The sequence below is a fragment of the Jatropha curcas genome, chromosome 5 (assembly GCF_041381405.1).
Source record: "Jatropha curcas cultivar XTBG-Jc1 chromosome 5, XTBG_Jcur_1.0, whole genome shotgun sequence".
Classification (NCBI taxonomy): Eukaryota; Viridiplantae; Streptophyta; class Magnoliopsida; order Malpighiales; family Euphorbiaceae; genus Jatropha; species Jatropha curcas.
Genome location: NC_143155.1, coordinates 12,850,072 through 12,873,143, shown reverse-complemented (window position 1 = coordinate 12,873,143; position 23,072 = coordinate 12,850,072). Strand labels below are relative to the sequence as shown.

Here is a 23,072-nt window from a genome sequence, read left to right as displayed (position 1 = left end):
AATTTAGAAAATAATTTATATCCAATCATTAAATAAGTCCCATGCTTAACTCCAAATATATATACCAAAATAATTTATAGCATCATGCTTAAGTTATATAACTCAAACAACATAATCTCCAAATAGATAATAATTATACATGTCATAATTGTTAATTACATAAAACTAAATCTACTACCAAAATAGTCTCTTCTGCTTTGATGCTACTCTTCTGGTCTTCCAGCAGCAACCACGGTCTTCAACCCGCACGTGATAAAAATCAACGCACTGAGTATAAAACTCAGTGGTCTCAAAAATCACATACTTACCTACGTTGCGATGGCAACATACTTGGAACATAAATTTCATAAAAAAAAAAGTTCACAATCACAAAATCATTTGCACAATCGACATGCATATACTTTTATAGCAAAGGAAATATCAACTAAACTTACAATTTGATATCATATATAACCTAGTCCTTTCATATCATATGTTCATTACTTTTGACATTTATTTTACAAATAAGCATGCTATTTATTTTAAAACAATGTACCAAATTATCATGCTTTAAAGATTCATTTGATAACATAATAATTTATTCCTAAACTAAGATTAACTAAAATAATATAATCTCATTAATTTAATTTCCTTAAAAATGTTTTCTAAAGGGGCTTGCATACACTTAGAAGAAAATGAAGTAGATAAGATTTCACAAACTTATTCATAATGGCCTTATATGCCAACATAATTATAGGGCTTCAAGAGCCTATCATAACATATGGAGTGCCTCCGTTATAACATAAGGCACCCATGTGCCTAGCATATGATCATAGCTTCATATCATAATGGCATCAAATACCGAGCATGCTCATCTTACATAATAAATCAAATCACACATCAAATTCACACCAAGTATATTAGAGCCCGAAAACATATTTTTATTCTTTTAAATTCATAACATTTCTCATAAAATTCATTTTCTTTAGTCTTCTTAAAATCATATTATATGCTTAGTTTAGAACTCAAGTAATTCACTAAAGTTTCATGCTTAAGCATAATGTCTTATCATAGAAAACACTTTTCAAACTTATGTCTTATGTTAATCAAATAATCCTAAAACATACAAATTATCAAGAGAACTTCATCACACATGATTCATACATACCTTTATTCAAATAAACCTATGATTCAAGTCATAGGAAATTTCTCAAGGTATAGCATAGCATTTCATCCAAACTTCTCTCACATATATTATTTACCATCAAACAAAAGCATTTTATCATTTAAAGGTATGTTATAATCCCAAAAGATGAATTTTCCTATGTTATGGCATAAGTAGGAAAAAGTCTCATATTTGATTTACTTAGGCAAATCAACTCTCTATTCATTCTAACATCATGCATTTAATCTTAGCAGCACATTCATAACATCATTTCACCTCTTTAAACCTTAACATGTCAAATCTCCAAATTTTAGCTTACTTTAGGCATGGAAAAATTATGAAAGACAAAAGATACAAGGTAGAAATTTCTACCACATGCTAAATACTCATCAAGCATCATTTTAAGAGTATAAACAAGCAAAGAAAACAAGAAAAATTTAAGGCCCTTTTTCCTTAGTAGGTTCAGCCTCTATTGGATAAAAAAGAGGAAAATGTTTTCCTCTTCAATCAAACATATAATCATGCATAGAAATCACCCAAGAGCATATTTATTCAATCAAAATTCAACAATTCAAACATTTCATACAAAATTCTCAACTTTCACATAATAGCATAAATTCATAAAATTCAAAAATGGAAAGAGGAAAAGTCTATTTATGAACACCAACCTCTAAAAACTGCTTAGATTAAAGCCCTCTAAGCTTTAAATCTTAGCTTTTCCTTTGTCTTTGGTGGAGGATTCTCCAACCTCTACATAAATAGAAAATCAAAAATCAAAATCAAGAAAATAAATAAAAGAAGAATTGGAGCATGAATGAACATGGAAATATTGAAAGAGAATCAAAACCCAAAAATAACAAAGAAAATCATCAAAAAACTTACTTGGCTTAAGTAGAGTATCTCCAAATTTTCTTGAAAATAATCACCAAAAATCACTACCCAAGCTTAAATCTCCAAGATTAATTACTTATTTAAGGTTTAAAGGAGTGAAAATGGTGTGTTTAGTAAGTAGGAATTGAAGAAAAACAAAGAGAAGGAGAGGAAGAAGGTGACTCCTAAGAGGAGAAGAAAAAGAAGAAAAAGGTAAAGTGGTTGCTTAATGGACAAGCTTTGACTTATATAGTCAACAAGGGCATTGTAGTCATTTCGCACTACTTCCTCAAGAAGTGACATTTGGGTGGTTAAGATTAAGTCAATGGTACTCTAATCTAATGGCTAAAAATATTCTCCAATTAAATTCCTTCAAAATTTTATTTATCTCTATAAAATTCTTTAATTTACTCCACAAAAATAATTTCTCAAATTTTCTTAATTAATAAAACACCATAATTCACTATTCACCAATTATCTAAATTCTCCAAATAAATTCATTACTTACTTTCTACCCTTAAAAACCATGTATGCATGCTCCAAAAATATTAAATAAAATATAAAATATAAATAGTAATTTTTTCGGACCAAAATAACACCGATTCCCGGACCGATGGTACTATTCACAGACCAGTAAACTACTATTTCAGACATAGAAAAACAGGGCGTTACAGCTCTCCCACCTTAAAGAATTTTGTCCTCGAAATTCACCTTAAATAAACAACTGAGGATGTTGTTGTCTCATAATGTCTCACTTTCCAAAGTAGCTTCCTCGGTCTTATGATTTCTCCAAAGGACCTTTACTAGAGGAATTATCTTATTCCTTAGTTCCTTAATCTCTCTAGCAAGTAGCCTCATTGGTTCCTCCTCATAACTCAAAGCCGGCTCTATAGTCACAGACTCAACTGATATCACATGTGATGGGTCAAATCGATACTTCCTCAACATAGACACATGGAAGACATTATGTATCCTATCCAGTGTTGGTGGTAAAGCTAGTATATAGGCCAACAGACCCACACGCTCAACGATCTTGTAAGGACCAATGAACCTAGGACTAAGCTTACCCTTTCTTCCAAATATCAATACCTTCTTCCATGGGGATACTTTAAGAAAAACCTTATCTCCCACTACATACTCTATATCTCTCCTCTTCAAGTCTGCATAAGACTTTTGACGATCTGAAGCTACTTTCAATCTATCTCTAATAATTCTAACTTTATCCTCTGTATCTCGAATCAAATCCAAACCTACCATCTTGTCCTCACTCAACTCTGACCAACATAGTGGAGTCCTACATCTCCTACCATACAGTGCTTCAAAAGGAGCCATCTGAATGTTCAACTAATAACTGTTATTTTAGGCAAATTCCACAAGTCGAATGTACTTCTCCCAACCACCCTTAAACTCAATGACACAAGCTCTCAACATATCCTCCAGAGTCTGAATAACCCATTCTGACTTACCATCTATCTGAGGATGAAAAGCTGTGCTGAAATTCAACTTAGTACCCAGGGCCTCATGTAGCTTCTTCCAAAATCTAGAAGTAAATCTCGGATCTCTATCTGAAATGATGAAAGAGGGAACCCCATGCAATCTCACTGTCTCATCTATATAAAGCTGTGCATACTACTCCATGGTGGAGTCAGTCTTAACAGGAAGAAAGTGCGCTGACTTAGTTAATCTGTCAACTATCACCCATATAGTGTCTTTCTTTTTAGGAGTCAAAGGCAATCCAATCACAAAATTCCTAGTAACCTTATCCCATTTCCACTCTGGAATAGAAGTAGGGTGTAGCAAACCAGAAGGAAACTGATGCTCTGCTTTAACTTGTTGACACGTCAAACATCTCGACACATAATCTGTGATATCCCTCTTCATAGCCGACAACCAATATTGTGATTTCAAATCCTGATACATCTTATTACCGCAGGATGTATAGAATAAGGACTACTATGAGCTTCCTCTAAGATACTCTTCCTTAACTTTGAAATCTTAGCCACACAAATTTGATCCTCAAAGTACAAGTAGTCATCATCTCAAATCACAAACCTCTTTTTCTTACCATCTCTAACTAGGCCTTTCCTAAAAGCAATTGTCTCATCATCTCTCTATGCATCTTGAATCTACTGAAGTAGGCTAGGTCTAACCATAAGCTCTTCCACAAGTGCACCATTACTAGCCATAGATAATCGAGTGTTCATAACACGTAAAGTAACCAAGGAATTTTTACTAAGTGCACCTGCGACCACATTAACTTTACCCGGATGGTAATCAATGGTGAAGTCGTAGTCCTTGAGAAGCTCTACCCATCTGCACTGTCTCAAATTAAGCTCCTTTTGAGTAAGCAAATCTTGAGACTCTTATGATCCGTATACAGATGACACTTCTCACCATACAAGTAATGCCTCCAAATCTTCAAAGCAAAGACTATATCTGCTAACTCCAAATCATGAGTAGAGTAGTTCCTCTCATGAGGCTTAAGCTATCTAGAAGCATAGGTAACTACCTTACCCTCCTGCATAAGTACACAACCCAATCCATTATGCGAAGCATCACTATACACATCATACGGTCTACCTGAAACTAGTTGTGTCAACAATGGAGTGTCAGTAAGCATTGCCTTAAGCTTCTTAAAACTACTCTGACATTCATCAGTCCACTCGAATCTGACATCCTTTCGAAGTAGTCTAGTCAATGGGGCCATAATGAGAGAAAATCCCTTGACAAATCTTCTACAATAACCAGCCAATCCTAAGAAACTACGAATTTCTATAACATTCTTAGATGGCTTCCATTCAAGTACTACCTTAATCTTCTTCGGATCAACTCTATTACCATCAGCAGAATGATATGACCTAAGAAGGCAATCTCAGATAACCAAAATTCACACTTACTCAATATAGCATACAACTTCCTCTCTCTCAATATCTGAAGTACAATCCTCAAATGGTGATCATGATCCTCTCTAGTCCGAGAATATACCAAGATGTCATCGATGAATACAACCATAAACTATCTAAGTAAGGATGAAAGATCCGGTTCATCAAATCCATGAAGACTGCAGGAGCATTAGTCAAACCAAATGGCATCACCAAGAACTCATAATGACCATAACATATCCTGAAAGTAGTCTTAGGTACATCTGATTCCTTAAGCCCCCAGCTGATGATAACCCGATCTCAGATTTATCTTCGATAACACGCTAACTCCTCTTGACTGATTAAACAAATCATCTATCCGAGGCAATGGATATCGGTTCTTCACAGTAACTTTGTTAAGTTGTCTGTAGTCAATACACAATCTCAGGGATCCATTCTTCTTCTTTACAAACAACACTGGAGCACCCCACGGAGATACACTAGGACGAATGAAACCCTTATCAAAAAACTCCTGAATCTGAATCTTCAACTCTCTCAACTCAGTAGGTGCCATCCGATATGGGGCAATGGATATCAGCGCGGTACCAAGCATAATCTTAATACCAAACTCAACCTCTCTCTCAAGAGGTAAACCATGCAACTCCTCGAGAAATACATTCAAAAAATCACATACTGTAGGTATATCACGTACATTAGGAGATTTTGACTCTGGATCAAGTATACACGCTAAGAATACCTCACAACCATGCTGGATCAATCTTCTAGCAGTAGAAGCAAAAATAATATTAGAGAGGTAATCCAACCTCTCACCCACAACTATGATCTCCTCACCAGATGAAGTCTGGAGTGTAATCCTCTTAAGTCTACAATCAACTATAACTCCATGTCTAAATAACCAATTCATACCCAAAATCACATCAAACTCTCGGAAAGGCAACTCTATCATATCTCCCAGAAACACATAGCCATGAATTACAAATGGAAAATCCTTATACACCCGATTAACTACCACACTATGACCCAAGGGATCAGTGACCTCAATACTATGCTCTAACATGTCAGCATGCATATTACCTAGTCTACCCACATGTATGCACAAATATGAATGCATAGAGCCAGGATCAATCAAAGCATGTACAAGGGTGTCAAAGATAGAGAATGTACCGACTATGACATCTGGGGCATCCTGCTCCTCCCTAGTCCTGGTGGCATAAGCTCTGGCAGGAGCTCTGGACTCAAGTCTGTCTACTGTCTCAAAAGTTGGTCTCTGACTCCTAGAGTCTACTGTATCACCACGGCCTCTTCCTCTACCTCTCAGAACAAAGGGAGTTGACCTCCCAGTCTGTGGAGCTGAATCAATCTTAGCCATAGGACAATCTCGTATCATATGCTCTGTAGACCCATATCGAAAGCATGCCCTCGAAAACCTCCTACAAAACCCCAACATGCCTCCTACCACACTGAGTACATGCCGTTATATCAGTCCTGCAGTATCTCCACCACTAGCAATAGATGTAGTCTGTGGAGCTAATCTAACATAAGTACCCTGACCATGCCTCTGACCTTATCTAAACCTAGACTGGTGTGCACCTCTGTGTCTCATACTGCCTGACTGAACCCTAGAAGTCTGACCAGACACTGCTCCCTGAAACCTCTTCTGCTGACCCTGCTGACCTCGCTGTCTCCTGGCCTGCTGCTTAGTCTGAACCTCCTCAAGCTCTAGAGCAGCCTTCAATAGGGAAGACAATGAAGTGTGGGGATGAGCAACCAAATGCATCCTGTACTCATCATGCAAGCCTTTCCTGAAGCGCTTGCACCTATCCAACTCAGAAGGAATCAAATCAGCGGCATACCTACTCAGTCGAATAAACTCTCGCTCATACTCTGACATAGTCATCCTGCCTTGCTTAAGTTCCAGAAAATCTAGCTTACATTGATCAATAAAAAGCTCTCCAATATACTTCTATCTAAACTCAGAAAGGAAGAAATCCCAGGTCCTCTCCTCGGCACTGACTGCCTGAGACACAGTCCCCCACCACTGATAAGCCTCTTCCTTCAACAAGGAAGTGTCACACACTAAACTGTCCTGAGGGGAACATAGCTTCTGCTCTAATATCCTCTCCAAAGACCAAAACCAATACTCCACTACAAAAGCCATGTCATCTTTTCTACCCATGAACTCAACAGCACCACAATTCCTCAATTTCTCTATAGGGGGACGACCTGGAATGGGGGCTGGAGAGACCAGAACCAAGGGAACAGCTCCCGCTACCTACCTCAAAGCAGCAACTAACTGCTGAACAAGTACATCCTGATTAGGCCCCGCAGGACCTGCAGTAGCCTACCCCACCCTAGAGGCGTGCTCCGTATCAGAACCCAAGACTCCACCAGTGGCACCACCATCAAGAATATCGCCACCAGGAGGGGCATAACTATCCACCTTCTCATCAAAAAGGTGATGAGACATCACTCGACTCCTACAAAGACCAAAAGCTTTGCATCAGAGAGAAATTCCAAAACAGACCAATATGGCATATATTTAACTTAAATTACTTATACGCTCACTTCAAAGCAAATAAATATACTCCTAGAACTGCCAAAACCTATGCTTTGATACCACTAAATGTAACACCCACCGCCGGGTCCCAACAGACCAAACAACAGATGCCACATTTGGTGCCGGAGGCACCTTCCTAACTCACATATAAATCATATTATCAGGTTATGAATTAGAAGTGATTTAGTATTCACAAGTTTAGCAAGTAATCATTTTTTATTTGTTTTTTTGAAAATGATTTGGGAGAATCCTACAGAAAAACTGCAAGAGTTTCCCCTAAAAATTGAACTCACTAAACATGTGAATACAAACCACTCCTAAATTCAAACTCAAACCCCCATCAAACTCCAATAACCAACACAACACAACCACACTTCTATAACTTCATAACCATGTAATTCCTCATTAGCATTAAATAATCATCAAACTAAATGAATTTATTTAAATATATCAAGTCCTAATAATCCAACCATGCCAACTAATTTAGAAAATAATTTATATCAATCATTAAATAAGTCCCATGCTTAACTCCAAATATATACACCAAAATAATTTATAGCATCATGCTTAAGTTATATAACTCGAAAAACATAATCTCCAAACAGATAAAATAATTATACATGTCATAATTCTTAATTCCATAAAACTAAATCTAATACCAAAATAGTCTCTTCTGCTCTGATGCTACTCTTCTAGTCTTCGAGCAGCAACCACGGTCTTCAACCCACGCGTGATAAAAATCAGCGCGCTGAGTAAAAACTCAGTGGTCTCATAAATCACATACTTACCAACGTTGCGATGGCAACATACTTAGAACATAAATTTCATAAGAAAAAAGTTCACAATCATAAAATCATTTGAACAATCGACATGCATATACTTTTATAGCAAAGGAAATATTAACTAAACTTACAATTTGATAATATATATAACCTCATCCTTTCATATCATATGTTCATTACTTTTGACATTTATTTTACCAATAAGCATGCTATTTATTTTAAAACCATATACCAAATTATCATGCTTTAATGATTCATTTGATAACATAATCATTTATTCCTAAACTAAGATTAACTAAAATAATATAATCTCATAAATTTAATTTCCTTAAAAATATTTTCTAAAGGGGCTCGCATACACTTAGAAAAAAATAAAGCAGATAAGATTTTATAAACCTATTCATAATGGCCTTATATGCCAACATAATCATAGGGCTTCAAGAGCCTATCATAACATATGGAGCGTGTTCGCTATAACATAAGGCACCCACGTGCCTAGCATATGATCATAGCTTCATATCATAATAACATCAAATGCCAAGCATGCTCATCTTACATAATAAATCAAATCACACATCAAATTCACATCAAGTATATTAGAGCCCAAAAACATATCTTTATTCTTTTTAATTCATAACATTTCTCATAAAATTCATTTTTTTAGTCTTCTTAAAATCATATTATATGCTTAGTTTAGAACTCAAGTAATTCACTAAAGTTTCATGCTTAAGCATAATATCTTACCATAAAGAACACTTTTCAAACTTATGTCTTATATTCATCAAATAATCCTAAAACATACAAATAATCAAGAGAACTTCATCACACATGATTCATACATACATTTATCCAAATAAACCTATGATTCAAGTCATAGGAAATTTCTCATTTCTCAAGGTATAGCATGGCATTTCATCACTTCTCACACATATATTATTTACCATCAAACAAAAGCATTTTATCATTTAAAGGTATGTTATAATCCCAAAAGATGACTTTTTCTATGTTATGGCATAAGTAGAAAAAAGTCTCATATTTGATTTACTTAGGCAAATCAACTCTCTATTCATTCTAACATCATGCATTTAATCTTAGTAGCACATACATAACATCATTTCTCCTCTTTAGACCTTAACATGTCAAATCCCCAAATTTTAGCTAACTTTAGTCATGAAAAAATTATGAAATATAAAAGATACAAGGTAGAAATTTCTATCACATGCAAAATTCTCATCAAGCATCATTTTAAGAGCATAAATAAGCAAAGAAAACAAGAAAACCTTAAGGCCATTTTGCCTTAGTAGGTTCGGCCTCTCTTGGATGGAGAAGAGGAAAATATTTTCCTTTTCAATCAAACATATAGTCATGCTTAGAAATCACCCAAGAGCATATTTATTAAATCAAAATTCAACAATTCAAACATTTCATACAAAATTCTCAACTTTCACGTAATAGCATAAATTCTCGAAATTCAAAAATGGAAAGAGAAAAAGTGTATTTATGAACACTAACCTTTAAAACAAGCTTAGATTAAAGCCCTCTAAGCTTTAAACCTTAGCTTTCCTCTTGTCTTTGGTGGAGCGTTCTCCAACCTCTGCATAAATAGAAAATCAAAAATCAAAATCAAGAAAATAAATAAAAGAAAACATGGAAATGCTAAAAGAGAAATCAAAACCCAAAAATAAGAAAGAAAATCATCAAAATACTAACTTGGCTTAAGTAGAAAATCTCCAACTTTTCTTGAAAATAATCACCAAAAATCACTAGCCAAGCTTAAATCTCCAAAATTAATTACTTATATAAGGTTTAATGGAGTGAAAATGGTGTGTTTAGTAAGTAGGAATTGAAGAAAAATAAAGAGAAAGAGAGGAAAAAGGTGACGCCTAAGAGGAGAAGAAGAAGAAGAAAAAGGTAAAGTGGTTGCTCAATGGATAAGCTTTGACTTATATAGTCAATAAGGGCATTTTAGTCATTTCCCACTACCTCCTTAAGAAGGGACATTTGGGTGGTTAAGATTAAGTCAATGGTACTCTAATCTAATGGCTCCAATTAAATTCCTTCAAAATATTATTTATCTCTACAAAATTCTTTAATTTACTTTATAAAAATAATTTCTCCAATTTCCTTCACTAATAAAACACCATAATTCACTATTCACCAATTATCTAAATTCTCCAAATAAATTCATTACTTGCTTTCTATCCATAAAAACCATGTGTGCATGCTCAAAGAATATTAAATAAAATATAAAATATAAATAGTAATTTTTTTGGATCAAAATAATACCGATTCCTAGACCAGTGATACTATTCACAGACCAGTAAACTACTATTTCAGACACAGAAAAATAGAGCATTACAAGAAGGAGTAACAGGTCCACATAAATCAAAGTATAACAATTCTAAAGGTCTAGAAGTAGAAACCATGCCCTTAGATATGCAAAATGTTCTAGTTTGTTTGCCCAATTGACAAGCATCACAAATATGATCTTTTTCAAACTTTAGCTTCGGCAAACCACGAACCAAGTCTTTCTTAGACAGTTTAGAAATAAGGGGCACGCTTGCATGTCCAAGTCTTCTATGACATAACCAACTAGAATTATCAACAGAAACTAAGCATATATCTAGGTTATGCATATCAGAAAGGTCTACTAGGTATATGTTCCGAAACCTTTTTCCAACAAATAAAGTTTTGTTATCATGCATGTTCTGAATTTCAAAATCAGAGGGTTCAAAGATCACTCTTCTATTTTTATCACAAATCTAACTTACACTTAATAAGTTATAATGTAATCCTTCTACTAAGCATACATCTTCTATTGAAGGATTAGAACCTGCCATGCCAATACCAACAATTCTACCTTTTGCTTTGTCTCCAAAGCTCACTGTACCTCCCTTTTTCTTTTCTAATCTAGTGAATTTCTTTCTATCACTAGCATATGCCTAGAGCAAGCGCTGTCCATGTACTACATTTCTCTTTTCAGCTCACTTCTTAGGCACACCTAGAAAGAGCATGTAGATTTAGTACCCAACTTGTATTGAGTCCTTCAGGGTAAGTGGTAATAGGTGTAGATCCTTTTACATTTATCTTACTGTGATTTTTCTTTCTGTTGAGACTACTAGATTTTTCAAAGTACTTTTGATGTTCTAAAGTCACAACATTAGAAATAGCATTTTTATTAATAGAATCTTGATATTGTCTTGAAGTACTATTATAGCTAGAACTTGTCTTTTGTTTAGAAAATGATTCTGATATTGACTTTAGAATTCCAATCTCAGTTTTCGAAGATTCATTCTTAGAATTTAGGTTTTTACATTTTTCTTCAAAGTGTTTTAGATTTTCAGAAAATATATCATTACAATCTTTAAGATCTTTGACCTCTACGATAAGATCTTTGCATGTAACTCTTGATAAAAAGAATCTTTCAAATGATTACATTTAGTTTTCAATTTTCTAAAATCTTTCTTTAAAACTTTATGCTTTTTAGCAAGCTTTTCAAATTCAGTGCAAAGGTTATTATAAGTATCTAGAAGATCACTTTCAGATTCAAGTTCAGATACACTTGCATTGCTTTCACCATGCTTTTGGCCAGTTGCATCTGCTTTACTACTTTCAACTTTCTGTGTTAAAGTCAGATTGCTGATTTCTTTAGAGTCAGAATCGATAGTGGTCATGAGACAAATATTTGCAATTTCCTCCTTGTCACTTTGACTTTCAAAATTAGAATCCTTTGAGTCACTCCAACTAGCTACAAATGCCTGCTTCAGTTTTTCTTTTTTGACTTCTTTTTTAGCTTAGGACAGTTAGGCTTGATATGACTGAGAGCTTGTTGCACTCATAACAAACCACTACAGAAGGTTCTTTCTTAAGTAAGTTGCTATTTTTAGATGAAAAGTTCTTTGTGATAAACTTTTTATGTGGCGTTCCACCTTTCTTATAGAACTTCTTGAATTTCTTAACAATCAATGTTAAACCATCACTATCAAGATCAAAAGAACTTTCTTCACTAGAAACACCTTCAAAGCCATTCCTTTCTTTTTCTTATCTTCTATGGTTAAAGAAGATTTCATCTTTTCTGAAACAAGAGCTCCCATCAAATAATCATAGGTTAAGGGAGTCTCCTTATAGTTCATGACAGTTCCTATAGAATCTCATTTTTTAGGTAGAATTCTAAGGATTTTCTTAACAAGCTCATCTTCTAAAATTTGCTTTCCAAGAGTTCTCAAAAGATTAACTATATTTGTGAATCTGGAATTTAGTTCAGCTATAGTCTCTCCTTCTTTCATACTAAACATTTCATATTCTCTCCAAAGCATATTGATTATGGATTCCTTCACTCGGTCAACACCCTCATAGGTAACTCTGAGTTTTTCCTAGACTTCGATTGCAGACTTACATCCAGATACTTTATTGTATTCTGTTGGATCTAATGCATAGTGAAGAATATTGATGGCTTTTGCCTTTATAGAAATGTCATTCCAATCAACATCAGTACATTCTTCTTCTGTCTTTCGAACTCTTACATTTTCTACAGTTTTCATAAAGATGCGAGGACCAGTAATAATGTTCTTCTAGTAGTTTATATCATTTGATTTTATAAAGTTTTCCATTTTGGTTTTCCAAAAAGAGTAATTAGAACCATTGAACAGAGGTGGTCTAGAAATAGATTGACCTTCTAAAGATGTAAGAGGAAGTGGGGCTGCCATGGGATCTTTTCTCTTAAGCGATTAAGCTTCAGTAAGTCAAGAGCCAAAGCTCTAATAGCAGATTGTGAGTCCCGTTTATGTATGGCACAACCCAAGAGGGGGTGAGTTGGGTTTTCTAAAAATTTGACTTTCAAAAACAAAATCAGAATTCTGTTGCAGCGAAATTAGAAAGCATTTGTGAAAGTTAGTTATCAAGTTTAGAACTTCTTCACAAAGTTTGTTGCAAGTCTAGAAAGACTCTGTGAAGAACAGTTATTGCATTTAGAATTGCTTCACAAAGCTTAAGCAAATTTAGAAAGACTCTGTGAAGAATAGTTATTGCGTTTAGAACTACTTCACAAAGCTTAAGCAAATGTAGAAAGACTCTGTGAAGAATAGTTATTGCGTTTAGAACTACTTCACAAAGCTTAAGCAAATGTAGAAAGACTCTGTGAAGAATCAGTTATTGCATTTAGAACTGTTTTACAAAGCTTAAGCAAATTTAGAAAGATTCTATGAAGAATAGTTATTACGTTTAGAAATACTTCACAAAGCTTAAGCAAATTTAGAAAACTGATTATAATTCATATTGTGTTTTACACTGAATGTAGAAGGACAGATTAGAACTTGATATGATCACAATACAGAAATCCAGAGTTCTAATGTTCCATAGAGATAAAGCTTATTCACATTTAGAAACAGAAATTCATTAACAACTTTGCATTTCTAAAAAGATTAACAACTGTGTAAATAAAATATAATCAAGCAAAACTTCAGAAAATAAAAGAAGATAAACACAGAGATTTATAGTGGTTCGATACTAACTCGTCTACATCCACTCCCCAGTACTCATCTTGAGATCGTCCACTATGTTATCTCTTTTCAAGGATAAGAGACAAACCAATTTTACCAAGAAATAGATCAACACATAAATCTAACCTTTGTCCCACTAGTTTTTCCAAAGGTTCTAGTCAACCCCAACCCTTTTTGTTTTTTCAAAGAATAGAAACTCACATCAAGACATTAGAATCTCACACAAGGAGAAGATCGCTTAATAACTTATTACACCATAGCTTTTCACCAAAGCTATTATATAAAAGTTTTTCATTTAAAAACCTCTAGTCTATAATAGATTACAAAAATCTATATAGATAGAGAGAAACACAATTTTAAGCACAGGAAGAATATAAAACAAATTTAGAAAACAGATTTAAAGTTTAGAACTGTTCTTCAGAAAAAGTAGTTATTAAATTTTCTTTTCTCTTTCAAAAATATTTCTTGAAGCAAATAGACGAAAAGAAATAAGGGGGTTTAAAGAGAAAGCTTTGAGAGATTTAAAATTTTTATTCAATGGACTCTTACTCCTGCAAAAACCTTTCGTTTTCAAAAGCAAAAAAAAATGTCTTTTATAAGAGGCGTGAGGATCACATTTTTAGAAAACGTTGATCTTTAGCTTTAAAGAGTATTTTAGACTTTCCAATATTAAAAAGATATACGAATCTTTTGTAAATACTCAATTATTTGTTGCCAAAAAGTCAAAATCTTTTTTCATTTAGGTAAGTAGAATTAAAAGAACAAGTTTTCACTTTTCTTTTTAAGGCATTTTCCGAAAATAAAATATATATGAATCTTTTACAAATATTTGATTATTTATTGCCAAAAATAATTAAGCCAAAATCTTTTTCATTTAGGTAAGTAGAATTAAAATAGTAAAGATTTGACTTTTCTTTTTAAGGCAATTTCCAAAAATTATTTTTGATAGAGAGAAAAATATTTTTGTGCTTATAAAAGAATATTCTCTCTATCCTACAATATATCCTAAAATATTAACCACTAAAAAATCTTCAAGATGATCTTCAAAGAATCTTGGATTGGTAGGAACTTGCGTTCTTTAGCAATTTCCATATTAAAAATCTGCATAAAATAATATTAGCACATACAAGAATATTAAATTTATTTGTTTTGCAAAATCATCAAAATCTCAAGATAAAATTGATCATTGAGCCAACAATAAACAACAAAAATAAGATTGAGAATAATGATTGATGTATTTGCTTACCTTTCAAAGATGAACATCAAGATCATAAGTTTAACTCTCATATAATCATTTAAATTCCTACACTTTAACTATTATTCTTTAATTTATAAGCACTTTGTTATTCTGCCCTTTAATTTTCTACCTTTAAATTCAATGCCTAATACTCATTATTGTGCTAACTCCTTTATTCATTATTCTTGTTTTATGAACATGCATCATATTTCCATTATGTGAATGAATGATTGATTGTTGGTTCAGTTATATGATTCTATGATTCTAAGAATAATGTTTATTCTTTGTTTGTGTTGATTATGGATGTTTTATTCTTATTATGCTTTAATGTTGTATTATTGCAAAATGTAAAGGATCCATAAGGATTCCTATTTTTGCTTTTTTGTAATATTAAATTGGGTTTGGGAAATTTGGACGGATGAGGGTAGATTGTACAATTAGGATGGTTTTGTAACACTTTTCTTCTCCCTCCTTCTTTGTGTATGCTTTATGTTTCATATCTATTATGTTTGCAATAACTTGTATGAATGACATATTTTCTAAAAATTACATGAAAACAGTTTTACATCTTAATTTTAGTTAATTGTATTATTGATAATTGTGAATATTTGGACAACATGGAGACCGGTTTAACCAGGCGTAATGGGTGCCTAACACCTTCCCTTTTCGTACCTAACTCCCGGACCCTATCTCTGGTTTAAAACCGGATTAGTCGATTTCAAAGAATCAACTAATTAGAGAATTTTCCCTAATAAGGGCGACGACTCCAAAATAAACTCTAACCAAAGTAAGAAAACCTCTTTTTCCGAGGATTAAATGGGTTTAATAAAAGAAAACCATTTTTATTAAATAAAATCAATCAAGCTCATTCGATTATGTTCTTTCCATATCACTTTTGGAAAAACCACGCGTCCTCAGTATCCTCTTTTGGATTCCTCCGTAGTAAACCGTTTTATTACTTTATCAATGTATGTGGATTTGGATAATCCTAGCAGTCTTCTAGATATGTCTCTATAAATTTTAATACCAAGTATGTAAGATGCTTCTCCCAAATCCTTCATGGAGAAATTCTTGGATAACCAAACTTTAATAGATTTTAGTAATGGTATGTAATTTCCTAATATTAATATATCAATCTACCAAATAAGAAATACAATCCCGCTCCCACTCACCTTCTTATACACACAAGGTTCATCCACATCTTTAATGAAATCAAACTGTTTGATTATTTCATCAAAAGGGATGTTCCAACTCCGCGAAGCTTGCTTAAGTCCATAAATGGACCTTTGCAGTTTGCATATCTTATTAGGAAATTCTTTTGATTCAAAACCGTCAGGTTGTGTCATATACACATCCTCTACTAAATTTTCATTTCATAATGCAGTTTTGACATCCATTTGCCAAATTTCATAATCATAGTATGCAGCAATTGCAAGCAAAATCCTAATGAATTTAAGCATAGCTACTGGTGAAAAAGTTTCATCAAAATCAATGTCTTGCTGTTGATTGTAACCTTTTGCAATTAGCTTAGCTTTGTACGTATGTACATTTCCTTCCATGTCGGTTTTTCTTTTAAAAACCCATTTGCACCCAATGGGCTTTATCCCTTCAGGTGGATCAACTAAGGTCCGTACCTGGTTGCTATATATGGAATCCATTTTGAATTTCACGGCTTCTTGCCATTTCAAGGAATCAATGTCAAACATTGCTTCCTTATATGTGTTAGGCTCATCTAGCATGAGTAAAGCATTGTTCCGAGTTTCCATAAGAAGGTCTAACCTCGTAGGAGCTCGACACATCCTAACAGATCTACGCGGTGGTTCTTTAACCTGTGTATTTGATTATTCATCTAATGTAACAACCTTTCATTCTTGTTCCATCTAAATGTCAGTTTGAGGTTCTTAAACTTCTTCAAGTTCTACCTAGCTCCCACTGCTTTCTTTAAGAATAAATTCTTTTTCAAGAAAGGTAGCATGTTTTGAGTCAAACTCTTTTCTCTCAATAGGATGATAGAAATAATACACAATAGTTTCCTTTGGATATCCCACAAACTTACATTTATTAGATTTAGCTCCAAGCTTATCAGATACCAAACGCTTCATATAAGCGTCACATCCCCAAATCTTTATGTATGATAAGACAGGTCTTTTGTTGGCCCACATTTCATATGGTGTCTTATCAACAGATTTGGATGGAACTCTATTTAGAAGGTTATTGTAGTATTAAGAGCATTTAGATTTCAATTGTAATAATACGCAGCAGAATAATATATTTATAACAAAAATAATTACACCAATAGGGATCTATTTAAATGATTAAAGCAATAAAATTGTTTAGAAGAATACCTCTGATGAAGATTTTTCGAAACTTCAATCTACGCGGCTAGGTTGTCACAAACTACAAGCTGTCCAAGTGTCCGGTGAAATAACCCGAAAATAAAATTTCATAGATTTTCCATTTAAAAATTTAATTGTAAATCCTAACGAGTGAAATTATACAATAAACTTAAAATAAAATGTTATATTATTATTAAATTAGATCTGTAAATCAGTTTGAATCTTCAAATCTAAATAAAAAATTTGAAACCAAATGAAATCGGACTAAACCTTGGATTTGGAAACCGGATCAGCCCAGAGAACCCTAGAAGCATCTTTTTCCTCTTTTTCTTTTCTTTCTCTTCTTCTTCTTCATTCCAAAGCCGCTCAACCTTTTGTTTCTCTCTCTCTCTCTCCTTCCTTTGTTTTTCTGCTCACCTGAGACAGGTCCAGCGAACCTCCTTTCCGTGCCACTATCACTCTATAACTCCTCTCCCTCTGTTTCTGTTTCCGGTGAACGCAACATAGGCAAGTTGTGATCTCTCCTTGGCGGCAATGCAACAGCACCTCTAGCCCTAGCGATTCCAGCCGTCGATTGCCTCTGCTCTCAAGTCACGTTCACTTCTTGCTCACGATTCCAGTGAGCGCTGAACACTGATGAACTGCAGTTTCATTCTTGTAGTCGATGGCGACGATGATAGCGGTACTAAGCTCCTGTCGAGCCCGTTCCTGCTGGCTAGAGGGCCAATCTCGTGCAATAAACACCAAAGATGGACTCCTGAATGAAATCCGAGCTAGATGGCATGAAGAGCGCTCGATTTCGAGCAGTCGTGATTTTTCGGTCACCGTAGACGGCGGCGGCGGGCCGACGAGTCTCCAGCGAAACCCCTGAAAGGCAGAAGTTTGAAAATTACACATTAAACTTGAATCCGAAATCCGATTTTTAATCGGTATAATTTAAGATTCAGTTTATTGAATTTAATGTAAATTTCAAATTTAAAAATTATTGTAATTGGGTTGAATTAATTTTGAAAAGTAATTAAGATTAAGTATAAGATATGAACTTTATTAAATTGGGGCAAATTATAATTGCTAGCATAAAAAAATAAATTGAGCTAAGGATTATAAACCAAATAAAGAACTGAGTTGGATATTTAGTGTCATATGAGTTGTTCAAGAGACAAATAGTAATTTGAGTAGAATGAAACTGATTGCTGGATGAGAACTAGTTATTTTGAAATTAGAACTGAATGAACTAAGATGGTGATGAAATATGTTAATTAAAGGATATAAAATTTTGAGTAAAGATTAATCAAATATAAAGCATTATTTATATTTATTTATATAAAGGATTTATTATTCGATGATTGGTTAAGGAAGTAAATCATATCGAGATGAAGTAAAAATATTTGAGAATGTATTGGGATTATATCGAAGGTTATTTTAATCTATAAGCTATTAGTTGAATGTAAAATTATTATTTATAATAATTGAATTGACTGATTACCTGATAGATGGTTCATGTAAGCAATGATTGATAAATATATTAAATTATCAGTATTCGGACAAGTGAAAAGTCCTAATTGATAGGTGATACCATTAGAGATGTCGATAAGATTTAGATTAATTATGTAATTTCTTATTTAAGGAAAGCATATGTTTAATGTAATCTTTATATTTGCGTTTTATCTAGATTTTCCGAGTTTGTTTACCGCTCCTGCTAGTCAAAATCCAAATAAAGGCTTGCTCATTTTATCGCTGTGAGTAATAATAAATGATACATACCATCAATTGTATACATGCATAAACCATTTTTTTTATGAAATATATATTTTATTGATATCGAAAAATAGGAGAAGATACATCGGTAAGAATAGCCCCCCTAACTAGTTTGGGCAAACTTGATAATGTAATAAAAGTTGTGTACAAATTATGTTTAAGAGAAAATGAAGCTAAATGGTGTGCAGCTTGGTTCCCTTCTCTAAAAATATGTTGAATGTGAGTGTTATGCTCCACCAGCAATTTTTTGAAGACCCAGTTATCATTCGCTGTTTCAGTCTGTTTCTTCAAATCCATAGAATCGGTCTCCAAGCATTGAATTTCACCTAGGTTAATTGCCTAGAGAGCTCCCTTGAATGCAGCTTCCATCTCCAAATCTAGCGAGTGTGAAGCGTCAATTTTGAAAGATAGACCAGCTATGAATCTTCCTTGGTAATCCCTAACGATCGCAGCGCCAGCCCCTCCATTTCTTCCTATCACTCCATCTGTATTGATTTTAAGTTTATTTTTGTCTGGTGGTACCCAACTAACTTTAATTATTCTATCCGAAATGTGTAGGTGATATTGGGGAGTAAGCTTTGCAAGAATTAGTCTGTCGTGATTTTGGGCTAGTCTGGAATGCTTAAGATTCATTGCCCAATGGTAAGTCATCCATGTAATTTCCTGTATCAGCCTGTTCTGATTGAATTGTTCCTCACCATGAGTGATGTTGTTATATGTTTTCCATATGTGCCAAGTAATAATTCCTGGTAGCACACCCCTTATGATTTTGACAATGTCTTTCTCCCCTGCTTGTAGCCACCATAGCATGCATATCTGGTGATAGTTATTAGCTGGTATTATCTGCAAGTCCAAAATATTAGCAAAGAAGAACCATATTGCTTTAACTTTTGTACATGTATAAAACATATGGTTATTGGTAGCTTCGTCTTTCTTGCAAAAAGGGCATTGGGTGGGTAGGTGGAACCCTATCTTCCGCAAATTGTCAGGCACAGCTAGACTTCTGTGGAAAAGTTTCCATAAGAAAACCTTAATTTTTGGAACTTGTTTGAAACTCCATATAGCTTTGTCTATGAATGAGCCTGTGGTCTGTCCTTGACACCATGTATAAATCTGAGATAGAGAATGAGTTGTTGTGTTTGGATCCTTAGGTACCTCTACTATCAACTTCTTCCCTCTGTCATTGAAAGAACAGATAGTTTTCCAAATAGGAGAGTCCACTAGTTTGGCAATAAAGTTGTCCCCCCTTGGATATCTTGAATGCATAAAATGTCCCCACCAAGAGTTATTAGCAACATAGTCTTCCCAGATTTTTAAATTTATGGATTTCTGAAGTTTGTCTAGGCTTCTGATTCCTAGACCTCCCTATGTAGTAGGCATGCATAGTTTACTCCACTTCACCCATTGATGCTTATTTACATCGGTTGTTGAGCCCCAGAAAAACCTTGCCATTTTCTTGTTTAAAAGTTTTATAACTGATTTTGGAAGAGGGGAAGCTGCCATATAATGTAGAGGGATGGCACTTAGGACATGAGAATTATATTATGATCATCGTATAAATTATATTATTACAAGCATATGAGAATTATATTTATATACATTCCATAATTACACTCATATGTGCATAATGATATCCTTTGTGATTCTTTATATTATATGAGTTGATTGAATTACTTGCGATGTAGCTATACAGTGGTTTGTTCGCATGTGGAATTGGAATGAAATAAGTCATGACACAAAACTACAGGATGGCTTCCTAATGGTAATGAAAAAAAAAAAAGAGAATGAAAAAATAATGGGAGGACTGGTCAAATGAAGAATAGACCAGTTGGCCATGTATGGGGGATCGGCTCCTCGACTCATATTTGGGGATGAGCTCCTCAGTCTGTAATAGGGGATGGACTCCTCGTGCCTCGATACATTGATGGGCTCCTTTATAGTAAAATATTATTATCAAATTACTTGCGAAATGAGAAAATAATGATGCCACTAACCAATCTCTATTTGATGTGATTGTTTGAAAGTGATATTTGTTATGGTTGTTAACGAAGTGTCAGGCGCTTGGTTGAATGAATGTTCACCATATTAGTTGTAAAGCATTTTGTGTGACTGTTTGAGTTATGTATTATTTATTAGTATTCACTGAGTTTGTGAAACTCACCCCCCTTCCTTAAATTTCTCCCAGGAGGTAGACATTGTAGTGATTCAGATAAACTCTACTTCTTTCTCCACAAAGTTAAAGTAAAAATTTCCATTTTTTGATAACATTTGAATATTCAATATTGTGTATAAAAATGTATTCATCTTTATACTGAGCTCTGCAAATAGAGAGTCATGTATTATTGTTTACCATTTAAGAATTATCAGTGTGTTGTTCAATAAACATGTGGAATTTTCTAATTGACTCTCTAAAAGTACGATTGGCCCAATTTATCCATATTATAAATGACATAAATGGTATATGAAATACAAGTCCGAGCTATGAATTATTTGAAAAATGAAAGTCAGGCCAGAGATATGATTCGTTAGTATCATTTAATATCGTTGTATTATGGGCCTATTGTTCTTGAAATCGGCTTTAAAGAAATGGATTAAAGTGAGTCAGGCTTACTATGGGCCTTAGGGGCCTTAACCTTAACTAGGCCCTAGTACCAGTCTGGCCCACGATTTTGGATCGTGACAACAGCCTCTACTAGTATCCACACGAATGGACAATCGAAAAAATCAAAAAACTGTTTTTAGAGGGCTGAGAGGTTAGAGCATATGAAGGTGCTAGCTATCGTAAGCTCTATGTTTAGTTTTGTGGTTATATACAACAACTAACTGTTAGTCTGTATTTTATACCTTATATATGAAAATCCTAAGTCATACATAAATTAATTATAATTAATTATTTAAACTTTTAAATTAAATAAATCATAATTAAAATATTCGATTCATTTAATCTAAATTTTATCTTAATAAATTTTAGACATAAATCAATTAAGTCAATACTTGGATCAATTTGTCCCAAAACTAATTTGTAATCAAGTCATACTTCAATCGATTTTCTCATTTTCACTTTCTCATATACATTCTTATGTGTCTGATCTTCTAGGTTCCAAATATATTGGCAGCAAATATAAATTAAATTAATTAATTAATATTTGAAGGCCAAGTACATTGTCTAGCAACATGCGAAGACTATCCAAATATTTGGAAAGTCAAAGTGGTTTGATTTAACTTTTCAATACATGATTTATCAGTGTAATTAATATCCCTTCATCATTAATGTTCAGATTCAGTAATTAGGCATGGAGTGTGTTTACTTTACTAAATCATATTAGTTCTCTTAATCTTAGCCATTGATCATTTGAATGAAATTCCAAATCTAATTTGCTAATTTCATTCTACCTTGCCCAAGGATTTCTTCATCAATACCAGTAGAGAACAATTAGAATATTTTTCCTAATTTACCTAGGGTGATGAATCCTCTCTTAATTGCACAAGTATCTCCATACAGTTCCTACTATGTCTAATGAATCATTACTTATTATTTATGTAATGAATAATGTGAACGAATAATCAAAACCTCATCCCCATATAAGATAGCTTAGTAATTTCAAGTCAAAGGATCACTTACACAACATCACTTGAGTATTCCGTAGACGCATGTAACTCTCCATATAGAATTATCATGCAGGTCAATTCAGTGGAAACAAGCACCTATATATTAGTTCTAGATATCACATATATCTCAGCTTATGAGAACAGTCGCTTCCCTAAAAAAAAAACACATAATATATACCAGTCTCAACAACTCTAATCATTGTCCAATAATGAGGAAAACATTAATCAGAAATATTTAGAGACATTGTTTTAATACAAATATAAAATTCATAATTATAACCATATTATAACTTATTTTGCAAAGTAATATTGTCTCAAGGACTTCATCTTTTACTAAGATTCAATTAATAGAATATAAACAATAAATAAATGTCTTTATTAATAATAAAATATTTATTA

The 23,072-nt window shown here is 33.6% G+C and overlaps 3 protein-coding genes across 3 annotated transcripts; all 3 read right to left on the bottom strand.

The window, feature by feature from the left end:
- Positions 1 to 2,755: 2,755 nt before the first annotated feature.
- On the bottom strand, positions 2,756 to 3,346 carry LOC149496239 (uncharacterized). Its single transcript, XM_089721307.1, has one exon. It carries the CDS (start codon positions 3,344 to 3,346, stop codon positions 2,756 to 2,758), a length of 591 nt encoding a protein of 196 aa, XP_089577433.1.
- A 27-nt stretch (positions 3,347 to 3,373) lies between these two features.
- LOC105634453 (uncharacterized) lies at positions 3,374 to 6,787 on the bottom strand. Its single transcript, XM_089721306.1, has 8 exons — positions 6,487 to 6,787; positions 5,803 to 6,348; positions 5,367 to 5,604; positions 5,000 to 5,179; positions 4,824 to 4,872; positions 4,524 to 4,736; positions 4,165 to 4,350; positions 3,374 to 3,487 (listed from the first exon to the last, which is right to left on the bottom strand). Exons 1-8 carry the CDS (start codon positions 6,785 to 6,787, stop codon positions 3,374 to 3,376), a joined length of 1,827 nt encoding a protein of 608 aa, XP_089577432.1.
- A 12,616-nt stretch (positions 6,788 to 19,403) lies between these two features.
- On the bottom strand, positions 19,404 to 20,330 carry LOC149496238 (uncharacterized). The gene has a single exon (XM_089721305.1). The coding sequence runs from the start codon at positions 20,328 to 20,330 to the stop codon at positions 19,404 to 19,406; it is 927 nt and encodes a 308-aa protein (XP_089577431.1).
- Positions 20,331 to 23,072: the final 2,742 nt, after the last annotated feature.